We start from the raw sequence: 12,816 nt of genomic DNA on the forward strand, positions 1-12,816 counted from the left end.
ATTTCCTCTTTTCATTAAAAGCGGCGGAGGTAAGAAATTCCAAATACTTTAGGAGATATCGAATTTTTAAATTTCATCATATGTAGTTGAGCGGTATTTGCGAAAAAAAATGTTAAAAATCCGAAAATACCTTTAGTAGATGCTCTTCAACTTCCTCTTTTCATTAAAAGCGGCGGAGATAAGAAATTCCAAATACTTTTAGGAGATATCAAATTTTTAAATTTCATCACAATTATACCAGTGCATTCATGTGGCATTCCGCATTGTTTCTTGTTTAAGAGTAATCTATTTTTTTATTGGATAATGATGTCACATAATTGATCGTGATAGGCCAGAATTCAAATTAAACAATACGTGATTATTTAGTTCATTTATTGTTTTAAAACTGTGTTTAATTACCGCCTCCAACTTAGGCGAGTTTTTAACGTTTCTAATTTTAAAGTCTTATTTTTTATTGTTGCGCAAGTAATAAGTAACAAAAATTTTTTTCGTGAGTTGATACTGTTCATCCTTTGTCCCGGTTTGTTAGGTCAGGTCAGTTACATTATAAATACTTAAAAACTAAAGAACCATTGAAATAATTTCATATTATTTTTAATGTACGCTTAGTTTCAAAGTATTTATAATGTAACTGACCTGACCTAATCGACCATTTTTATTAATTAGGCATTCACAAACACACGGCAAAATAAAAAAAATGGCGACGGTCGAATGATAAACACAGGTCTTGTATGCAAAATAAGAACGGCGATATCTCCTAAAGTATTTGGAATTTCTTATCTCCGCCGCTTTTAATGAAAAGAGGAAGTTGAAGAGCATCTACTAAAGGTATTTTCGGACTTTTAACATTTTTTTTGCAAATACCGCTCAACTACATATGATGAAATTTAAAAATTCAATATCTCCTAAAGTATTTGGAATTTCTTAGCCCCGCCACTTTTAATGAAAAGAGGAAGTTGAAGAGCGTCTAATAAAGGTATTTTCGGATTTGTAACATTTTTTTTTCGCAAATACCGCTCAACTACATATTTACCCCAACTGATGCATTTTGATGATACTGTCACCAGGCTGGCCATCTGGTATCCTTTAGTTTACTAGAATCCCAACTATGTTAATACATTTGGCATTACCATTTATTAAAAATTTTTTCTTTCAATTTTACATTTCTTTAAAATTTTTATATTTGAGGTATTGTAAAGTATAGGTACTACAATCCTACCTATTCTAGTATGCAACTCAATACAGAGTTATGTAACAAGTGGTATATTGTTTAGTTAGCTATAATCCCAACCGTTCTAATATATTTTGCAGTGCCATTTATTTATAATTTTTTTTTATTGCATTAGGATTTTTAAATTATGGGTTTTATAAAATATACAAGGTTCTTAACCATTCATGTACATAATATGATAATGAAAGCTATTTTATTTAGGTTACTCATATGTAATTTCCTTAAGAACCAATTTTGTGTAAAAATTCCATCAATGTTGTTTCTGTATAGCGATGCCTACTTATCAGTCGTTTACTCACACTTTAATCTACCTAAAACCTTTATTTAAATGCTTTTACCCCGTAAAAAAATTAATGTGCTAAAGACGTAGGCTAAGTGCAATTATACTACATAAAAATTACGACATGCACTCTAATAACATTTTGTCGCTATGTTGGCTATTTCTTTTTCTAATCTACCATTGTTTGTGACACCCATTTAAATATATTATTACGAAAATCTTCGTACAGTTTCTTTTTGCTTTTTATTCAAGTGAATATAAGGTTCCTGGTGTCCCTCCGGATGACAGGAAGGAATATGAGCCCCTTTTCGGTTATACATGAAGATAGTACTTAAAAAAACAATAAAAAAAGCTAATCAAGATTCACATAAATTTTCACATAACTTCACATAATTATGGTATTTTCATAACTTTTATGAACAATGCTATACAGTGTCATTAAACCATGTAAAAACATGAGAGAACCATTTCTGTCCCTAGTGGGAATAAGACTTTATTGAATTAACTACTAGTTTTGTCGGTCATTGCATTTTATTGAGTCCTAGAATGTTTCTGTTTACTTTGTTTTTTGTTTTTTACAGTCACCAACTTAACTCTCAGTATTCTCTTTCATGATTTTTGTTAATGTTTGATTTTAATAATTTGTCTAAGTATTTAAATAACGTTGTTTCCAATTCAATCTTATGAAAAATTTAATAGCTTGAAATTTGAAGAGTTTGAAAAGGAGAGAAGCCCCTCCAGTGTTTCTAAGCATTGGCCTATGGCCGTGACTTAATCCTTATCGTGGAAATTTCATGCGAATGGTCACTCACCAGTTGTAGTTACGTCTGTGGGGCTGTGTCTTGTGGCTTCCGTCGTACTGACTTCATTCTGCCCAAGTACACTGGCTTGTGAAGCCCGCTCCTGACTACGTTTTGTTTGTTTACCTAACTAATGTGTGCTTTTCTAGTGCCCTTGTAAACTGTCACTGCTGACTACTTTTTTCTCCTTCGGGTATCGGGTGTCTGGCTGACCTACTTGTTCCCTAATGCATAGCCAACTAAATTTTACAGACCTGTATGTAAAAAAAAATCTTCTGGGGCTCTTACCTTATAAAATTATTTACCTGTAATTTTCAGGGTTGTGTCAATATGACTGCCAATATTCGTACCACGCCGTGAATCACTTCCAACAATTGCATCTTCCTTTTAACTTTAATTTTCATTGGCCAGTCTTCTCTACAATTTTCTCCCACATTAAAAAATATCTGTAATGCACTTACTCTCGAGAAAGCTACTTGCACCAATTTTTTTTTTTGCAAAATTAGCAAAAAAAAATTGAACCAATGAAATTATTAAAAATTTAAATAATAGTGGAAGCATTGAATTCCTCTTTCACCACAGGTCATGAAATTCTGTAGAATGATTATGTGGATTATGTGATGTTCACGTATGGTATGTAAGTATGGAGAATTAGTGCATTGTTAACTATCATCAAGGTCCGAAATATAAAAATTTACAGGCAAAGAAACTGCATGTAGTGTGACAACCACCCACAAGGAAATAAATAAATACTATTGTTTGTAAACTAGACTATATCCATTAGCACCTTTCAAAATTTTATATTTTAAAAAAGCTATATTCTTTCTGATTATTTGGAAACTATATATATTTTGTGTACACATGTAACCGATAATGAAAATTAATTTTTTTGTAGGTAATAAAAAGTTGGGAGTTCTAAAGAAAAAAGGTGAAGAATTGATAAAACATGAACAGGTATGTATGGAAATCAGTTGTAAAAACAATGAATAGAATGGTATTATGTTTCAGAATTTCTAGATATTAAGATTTGTGGTTGTATTTTTCACTGTTGACCAGAAATTAATTTTGATAACTTGAAGGCCTGCGTAATGTGGATTTTGAATCAGTTGGGTTTAAACAAAGTGCTATTGAGTTAAAACAAGTCATTTTTACTCAAGAAAAAAATTCACAATTTCTCAAGAAATTGAAACGTTAATTCTTTTGAAAATATAATTTGACCCTAGGTGCTGATCAACAGCTTGGTGCCATCCATTAATCAGCATTTACCTAAAAGTGCTATGGAATTGGGAGAATATGCATTAACGGCCCCACCTATCTGGGCTCACCATCTGTTTGCAGAGTTTCAGAAAAAAAAACACTCAGTTTTAAACAAATACTCAAGGTATCCAAATTGTGTGTGGTTACAAAAAGTTTTCAAGAATACGCTGAGGGCGAACAAGTAGTTATGTTTACGTATTTCACTTTTAAACTATTTTTATAAGAATGAAAATTACTAAAACAGAATAAATTTCAGGCATGAAACATCCTGTAGAGATTCTTGATAGCACTCAATGGTATTGCATTACGTCTTTGTCTCCATTTATTCACCTGCAGCAGGATCAAATGCAACTACAAAATAACTTTTGTCTGTTTGTTGGTTCATAAATCACAATTATGATTGCTAGGGACAAGATTTTATGGTGAACTGCGATAAGAAACCAACTTAACACCGTCAAAGCATGCCATTAAACCAAGTTTGTAGATCATATGTTACAAAATGTTTCTAAAATCTGGAATTTAGTTGGTTTTTTAACGAAACTTAACTTAAACCACCAAAAAGTAATCTTTTGCTATATTAAATTCTATGAATGTAATTTATATAGCATTAAGTTTACTTTGCTTGATCTTGCATCCCTTAACTCATTTTTACATTATTTAAGTTCGTACAATTTTCAAACACACAAATATGTGCTGTTTGATTTTCATTTTTCTGAATAGTTAGGTCCTAGATATGCTTATTACAAATTATTTATTTGTATACATGCATAAAGTATCACAATCTAAATGAATTTTTTTTGGTAAAATAAATAGGTATTAAGAAACTTTTGTTTGCCATATTTGTTGTATAGTAAATACCTAATAATGTACTTTCTTTATGAATAAACTGAACTTATAAAACAAAAACAATAACACTGGAATCTCCTGTTTTAAAAATGAAATTGGCCTAGAAATTAAAACATAAAATCTTGTTTCTAAGGTTTGTAAATTTTCGTCGCCAGTGCAAATGATACAAGGGTTACCATGTCGAAATGCATTTTCAGGTGGCAGATGCAGTTCAGGCTTTGTTGCACCTCAACGAAAAAACTATGGACGACAGTCAACTGTTTGGCGACGAGCCAAAGCCAATCATGATGCAAGTTGTGTCTTTACGAGTCCCAAAAGTCAATTTCACGAGGTTACGTTGGTACGAAAATAAATATTTATTTCCCAAATATTACTTATAAAGATATGTTTATTGAGTAATTTAGCTAAGCTTCTTCAAGAGGCTTTTTTGTGTCCGGAGTCATTACCCTAGGGTCAAGGTCAGGTGTCACCTGAAACTACCAATCATTACTCGACATACAAGTGTCATAACAGGAGGCTCTTGTCCACGTTCAATAAAGATTGCAACACTGTGAATGATTGTCACTATATGAGTATATTTTGTTAGTTAATTTTATATAACCTTCAGGGTTTTTTTCCGCCTTCATTCTGAAACTTTCAAGTTATTAAAACCATTTATGTTTTAATGTGTTGCATTAATTCATTATAATTAATGAATAATAATATTTGCTGAAATATAAAAAGCTTTTATCAAGAAAAATAACGCTAGTCAATTGAAACTCTTTTCACAGCAATTTGGTTGAGAGACTCCATTACATTCAGTTCAGCTTATTAATTTCCCGTGATTTTTTTTAGGATATTGCCTAATAGAGGTCACGGAAGTGACAAAAAAAAGTAAACTGGAGGACTGGTTATGAAAGTCCTAACAATTCCCGAAAAATTCCCAATATCAACAGTTATGTTGTAAAGTCCTAACATTTTGTTGCAATAGCATTTCCAACTTGCATTTAGTTTTTGATCCCCCACTTAAGTTTATAGTTGTACATTAAATATAACTAGTTGGAGACTGTCCACTTATGTCATCTGGAAATTATCTCTGATAATTTTTAAGCTTAAAAAAATATCATTACTTTCCAGAGAATAGTAGATCTATTTTGTGTTATAGGTATTTGTGTTTGCATATTATAGGTATTTAACAATTACCAGTGTATAGAAGGGGTTGTAAGAAAATGTTATTTAATCTTGAAAAAGCCCTGAACTTGGTTCACTAGAAATTTGTAGACATCCTGTAGTATCTTAACGTAATATGATTTTTTTATTGGTCTCGGGAGTGGTTTTAAGAATAATTGAGGACTATGCTTAGTTAATGCACACTAGGTTGATGGCAAAAAATATGTTCACCTGGACTCGTGAAACACCAGTATGTTTATAAAAATACTTTACAAAGTTACCAGTTATGGAAAATTACTTAAAATGAGTTGCAACTTAGAATGGAAAAAAAAATCAAAATGTGTGTGACTTGTTACATGATTGTTTTAATTCTTTCAGCAAGCTTCCACATCCAGCGATCCTGGACACTTCCGATGTTTGTCTTTTTGTGCGCAATTCGACAATACAAAAGAAGCAATTGCAGAGAAAAAAATATCGCAAATATTTTGAGCCTCTTCTGAATTATTATAAGGAACTATTTTCTCAGGAAGGGATCACTCGACAGATACAGGTTAGCTATTTCAGAGATTTGAACTATAATGTTATCTTTTGAACCAGTAAATGTGTAAAACTAAGTGAGGTGTAAATTACCTTTTTCGGGCTCGAAACCCTTGGGTGGGGAAGGTGGGGGGGGGGGGGATGCTGAATAAACATGTGGATTGTTAGAGAGGATGCAGGCTAGTTCATGCGAATAACCAAATTTATGCTGTTTGTGGGTTGTCAACCCCAGCGTGGTTCACTAGGCACATAGGCTGTATATTACTGAATAGGAATAACCATAGTAGAACCTTGTTATAATGTTCCTGTTTATAATGTTATCCTGCTTATAACATAAAATTTTTTAAGTCCCGACATTTTCCCCATAAGGACAACGTATTTATGTCCTGCATTTAACGTTTCACAAATAGTGCATTTCCTGCTTATAATATTTGTTATCTAAAATTCAATTATCCCACCTGTGAAGTTTAACATGTTAAAAGGTTTTCTTTTAACACTATACGTTTTGGTTTATAATCATTGTTATACCGTCATTTAAGTAGATTGTTCAAATAGGATTGTATGCAAAAACCAAAATGTTAGTGTGTGTGTGTGCTAGAACACGAGCACTACACATTAGTGCTGGCTAATGCTGTTTATTCAATATATAAAAGGTACATTACACTTACAGTTACATGTCTGTTAGCATCGTCTTGGAAAGAAAATACCATTCCATTCCTTTGCCATTGTAGTGTGTTTTCAGTTGTACTTGCGTAGTTCTACAATATTTTAGTTTGTCAACTGTTCTACAGTGGCAAAAAAAGAAAAAGTGTTTTCTATTTCTAATAGTTTAATTAATTTCATTCGTAGGAAAAAAAAAAGTGGCGAAGGAATTGTAAATATGCATTTATACTTTAAACGTCATCCTAAGACAATTTTATAGATGTGTCATTGTCTTTAAAGACAAATAAAAGTTAATTTTCTTGCGTTGCGGCTTTTCCCTAAATAATACAATTCAGGAAATATTTTTTTAACACTAAACACATTCCTCTATTAATCCTGTAAACAGCATTTTTTAATTCCTACAGGTTTATGAGAAATTACCATTTGTAGTTCACTTTTGATAGCCTATGCAGTGAAGCGGCCGCCACTGTACTTTAATTACGTTTCCGATCCTGTGGCTTTCCATATACGTATAAGAACGTGTATATTTTTGATTTGGATATTGTAGCGCAATGTAACGTAAAAAATAACTTAAAATAAATTACATGAGTCCCTACTGTGCATACATACCAAAGCGTCAACCATTGACAGGGATTTTTTTAGCAGTACGGAGGCCCGAAGCGCCAACTTTTTACGTGTTATCGCACGTAACCCGATGTAGAAAATGAATTGTCACTGCCATAACAAAAACTTGTGATGTGGTAACAATGAATATGATCGCAAGTCGAATGCAAAAGAAAAAAAAACCTGACAATTTGTTCCTGTTGCGATATTGAAGTTTTTTTCTTTGGCTAGATTCTTTCAACGTACTTAATTAAAAAGGCAAGCATCATGTATCTCAGGATCAATGATCTGGCCATCTGGATCAAGGGATAAACTTGATAACAGAGCAATCACCAGATAAAATATTTTTGTTTAAGACCCTTGAAAGCTTGTAAATGAGTTTCACTTTTGACAGTTCTGTCGTATGTCATGCAGTAAATGATTAGTTTTTTTTTAAACTGTTTATTCTATGAACAGGTGATGCCCCTGCAGCAATTGCAGACAGAGTACAGCGAATATGAGCAGAAGAGACGCTTGTGCCAGCAGTTTGATGTGTTCCTCACGGACGTACTGATACTTGATCAGGTGGCCGAGCATTTCGGCAAGTACCTGAACTACACGCTCAAGTAAGTTTGTTACCCATTTCCTGCTGAATCAAGACCTTCAAGTTAGTTTCCTGACGTTCAGTAAAGTAGATGGTGGCTTTCTGTGATTACTTTGCCAAAATTCTGCAAGAAATCTGTTTCAATCTAACTGTCGCTGGCTTTAAACAGTGCATTTTTTCACAGTTTCGGTAGGTTGTTTTTAAGTACAGTACACACTGTATAATTTTTTAAACTGAAATAAAAAAAATGACAGTTAAATGAAACTGTGCATTACTTATTTTGGTTTTTCAATTTATGAACTAGAAGACCATGTAATTCCTCTGTATAGATACATAGTCGTCTTCTTTTTTGTTTTATACCATACTTTAATTTAGATAATATAATCTAAAAAATTCATTATTTACTTGAATCTAAGATGTCATTAATTTCAAGAGAGATCGCTATTTTGATTATTAGTTTTTCTGACATTTGTGTAACCATTGCTCTTCTTGGGCCATATCCTGATACATTTTATTAAAAAGAACTCTTTTTAAACTAAATACATATAAATGTTTGGATGTGCCTGTTAATGTAGAAATGCATTAGTCATAAGCTGCTCCATTTAACCAATAGGGATATCTTATTTAGAGAGGGTTTGGTAGCAGCGTGAATGGCTGCCTAGCGTGTTGTATTGGCCCCAGCTTATAATATGCTGAATTTTGGTGTTAGTATTATTGCCATAGATGCTTGGTTAATAGAGTAAACCCAGCTGTAATATCTGTTGCAGTATTATATGCAGTATTATATATATTTGTGTGTGTCTGTGTCTATGTGTATCTGTGTGTTTGTCTCTGTGTGTGTGTGTCTGTTTGTGTGTGTCTGTCTGTGTGTGTGTGTCTATCTGTTAGTGTGTGTGTGTCTATCTGTTAGTGTGTGTGTGTGTGTCTATCTGTCTGTGTGTGTATCTGTCTGTGTGTGTGTATCTGTTTGTGTATGTATGTGTGTGTGTATACACACACACACACACACACACACACACACACACACACATATATATATATATATATATATATATATATATATATAACACATACAATAGTGTAAATTAAGCGCTATTGTAATAATTTGCAATAATTTGGACTTGAAATCAGTCACCCTATTCTAGGTAAGTGATAGCCCAAGTCAAGAAACGTCTAAGTTATTTTATGACTTTCTGAATTGAGCTTTGAACAAAATCCCAATTGAATTGCAATTTGATGTCTGATCTTACTTGAATTATTGTTATAATTAATAGACATTAACTGATTTGTGAAATATTAACTGCATTAAAATTTTATTTCCATTTGTTTTGAGAATAATATTCTCATGCTTAACGGTGGACTAGTTACATTTATTCCAGTGCTAACACTTAAGATAAATTAAATTTGGATTGGATTTAGTGTTCAGTTAGGAACTGTTTCAGTTATAAAATTAGGGCCTAGCATGAGAACTGTGTCCTAGGAACCACAAATGTTATGACTAGTTGTGCCCTCGACTTCGTACACGTGGAATTTATTTTTTACTTATAAAGCTTCTTTGTATACATGTTTGAAGTAGTATGATTGGGGACATGAACAAAGAGCTTGTTTGCTTCGCTAACGTGGAAAAGAGCTGGCTGTGCGAAAAGTAACCGACAATAAGGTCCTCGCTCGCAGAATGCAGCGTCTGGCCATGTGCTTTGTTTATTCTAGCCTAAGAAGGCACACATAAATAAAACCTATAGAAAGCACCAAAGCATTTTTGTTAAATTTTTAATACCTATATCACAAAGCAAAATCAGTAAATTTTGTATATCCTAGTAAAGTAAATTCATTGTTCGTTTGTATACATATAAATAAGATTGCGGTGCTTAATTCTGCAAGCAGGACTCATTCACAAACAGTTATAATTAAAATTTGTAATATGCATGAAGCCAAATTGATTAATTGAGAAATTTTGATTTTTTTGTGTGACTGAACATACTTGCTTTTGATATGTAACAAATAAAATGAAAAATTATTAGAATTTCTGTATTTATATGTTGTCAATACATATGATTATCGTAACACTTTTCAAACTGAAGATTTAACCTGATTTAAGAAAATTAATTGCCAGTTTTTTTTCCTTGCACGGTTCCGTGTGTGTGTGTGTGTGTATATGTGTGTGTATATATATATATATATATATATATATATATATATATATATATATATATATATATATATATATGTATGTTACACTTTACTGTGTTTTACAGCAATATTTCTTTAACTCCTGTGAAGCGTGAAATATAAAAATATTACTGAATTGTTTTCTAAAAAATGTTAGATACACATAATAAATTTGATATTCACTGCTAAATAAAAAAAAATAGTATGGAAATGAGCCAGTGGGGCAAAACGAGCCCCCAAAATTTGTGCTCTAGCGAGCCTCAGCTGTCTACCTTGCAAGAATCGATGGGGAATGCAGAAAATTGTTTGGTAATGGATGTGGATATGCTCTCTGATGATTCTGATGTTCTATGGAGTCAGTTGAGCCAGTGGAGTTGTGAACGATAGGCCGAGTTTGTCGCGTTTGGTGTCACAATTTTTCTGGCCTTATCGCCAGACGGTCAAGTAAGACACATTCAAGTCAAAAATAAAGCAAAATAATTTTTTTAAAATTATATTATTTATTTCACACACAACATTCCCGTTGAGCGCGATGGAAATTCTTGAAACAAAACCCTGGCAGCTGTAGTACATCCAACCAGAATATTTTTTTTAATATGAACATTTTAGCTTCTAGCCATACCATCAGTTTATTGTTATACATCATCTTTAAATGTTTACCATCGAAATTTTTTTTTTGCAGTGCAAGAAATTTAATAGTGAGTGAATAATGTATTTATGGTAGCAATTTCTTTTTGATTATAATAGTGCAGCCATTCCAGTAAAATTACGCGATGGTAATCTGAAGGAGCCAATTGAAGAGGCACTCTCTAAAACGACAATGCTGATCCATGGGAAAGGTGACTCGTATGCTATTAAGGTAAGGCTTACGTATGTGTGGGTATATTGAGTAGTTTTAAAATTCTGTGTACAATATAAATATAATGCCTAATTCCTATTTGTCAAAAGTCTTCTCTAATTTTTTCTATGCCTACAAATCATTTAGATTACATTGCCATACATAAATTATGTGGCTGTGCAAAGAAAGTTTTTCTGTTAAAAAGGATTCCAATGTTAATGTGTTTTGGAAACATGTACTCCAAAATTTTAATTAAACCAAAGTTAAAAAAAAACTTCCCCCAATATAGAGTTGCTCACGACTATACAATGTTTCATGAATAGCTTATAGTGTATTTTATTATAAATACAGAAAGCCAACAACGTACAAAATTATTGCATTTTTTTATCATTCTTATATTTTAGCCATCAAGTTTAAACCAAATTTGAAACCATTTGGACTAAAGATAGCATGAAATTTGCACATTTTATGGACTAACTTATGTGAAAGTTATGTATTTAAAAATTAGACTTTCTATTGATGAAATATTTTATACTAAATGTTGAGTTATTCTGAGTACAGTATAATGATAACCAATTACTATAAGCAGATATGGCTTTTTAAATAAAATTGACCAAAAACTACATCTTGAGTTGACCTTCGTCCAGAACTTGAGATAGAATTTTTTTTACTGTTAACAAGAAAATGAGCCATCTACAGGATGTCTACCGACCCTGGAAAACCTGGAAAAATCGGGGAATATTGTAATCAGGGAATAATCATGAAAAAATAAAGGAATTTTTTTAAAAATCAGGGAATTTTTGTTTGGTAGGTTGTAGTTGGCAATACGTTTTTTGTTTATTGATCAGCTCGCATTGACGTAGCATCAAGTGTATATCCACTCCCGTTTTTATTTTTGAATGGTAAATAACGAACAGTTCCTACATCCATTTTCTTTTGTTTACATTGGATTTGGAAGTGGCGTCAAATCACGTGATACAAAATGGTTTAAGCTGGTCTGTTATCCTGCTGACATGACGTGCTGCGGCATGTGCTTCCCGCGCTCGGATAATACCAAGTTGTTTCAGCTTACTTAACGTCAGTGTTCTTGGGGCATACCACATCTCAGTGTTTACTGCAAGCATTTTTGGGAGCTCTCTCCTCTGTTGACGTTCGAAATATTCTGCAGGTATCTATGGTTATGGTAAAAAAACTTCAAGACAAAAGTCCCCTGAAGTACAAACTTACCAAGGGAATTTCCTGCTTATGTCCATCTGTGGCTTTAAATTTGGGTGTGAGGAAACAACAGAGTGTGAAGTACAGTTTAGAATGTTGTCTTCAAAACAGGTGGATATCAGGACAAGAAGCTGATAAAATTGAGCGATCGTATGAGTTGGTATGTACCTCTCAAGATTCTGAAGCACTGTTCTCGTCTTTTTCTCGAGAAGACGGGCGCCTTGATCACTTGTCGATGCTCGTTCTTAAGGCACATACAGTAGCTGCCAAAACAGGCCTTCTAAAGTTTGTGAGGATGATGTTGGTACTTTCCCATGGAAATGCATCATTGGAAAGAGGATTTTCAGTGAATTCTAATCTGCTGACTGAAAACTTGCAGGAAGAAACACTGATTGCACAGAGACAAGTGTACGACTTTGTTCAATGTTCTGGAGGTGTAGAGCATGTTGATATCACCAAGTCCATGTTACAGTATGTAAGAAATGCTAGTTGTAGGCGTAAGGAAGCCCTGCAAATAGAACAAAAAGAAAAGGAAGCTACAGACAAGAAGGCAGAAAAAAGATGAGTTGAAGAGGAGATCAAGGCATTGCAGTTGAAGAAGGCTTGAGTGTTGGATTTGGCTCGTTCAGAAGCAAGTGCAATAGA

At 32.9% G+C, this 12,816-nt stretch overlaps 1 protein-coding gene across 1 annotated transcript in view; it reads left to right on the plus strand.

Moving 5' to 3' along the window:
* The window catches only part of LOC134534864 (ribosomal L1 domain-containing protein 1-like), a 36,877-nt gene that overhangs the window by 8,877 nt on the left and 15,184 nt on the right, over positions 1-12,816 (plus strand). Inside the window, exons 2-6 of the mRNA XM_063373506.1 lie at positions 3,207-3,265; positions 4,612-4,754; positions 5,942-6,113; positions 7,823-7,971; positions 10,866-10,977. Coding sequence (XP_063229576.1) covers positions 3,207-3,265; positions 4,612-4,754; positions 5,942-6,113; positions 7,823-7,971; positions 10,866-10,977 — 635 coding nt within the window. The remainder of the gene's footprint in view (positions 1-3,206; positions 3,266-4,611; positions 4,755-5,941; positions 6,114-7,822; positions 7,972-10,865; positions 10,978-12,816) is intronic.

This window comes from Bacillus rossius, chromosome 8, assembly GCF_032445375.1.
Source record: "Bacillus rossius redtenbacheri isolate Brsri chromosome 8, Brsri_v3, whole genome shotgun sequence".
In the NCBI taxonomy this organism is placed as follows: Eukaryota; Metazoa; Arthropoda; class Insecta; order Phasmatodea; family Bacillidae; genus Bacillus; species Bacillus rossius.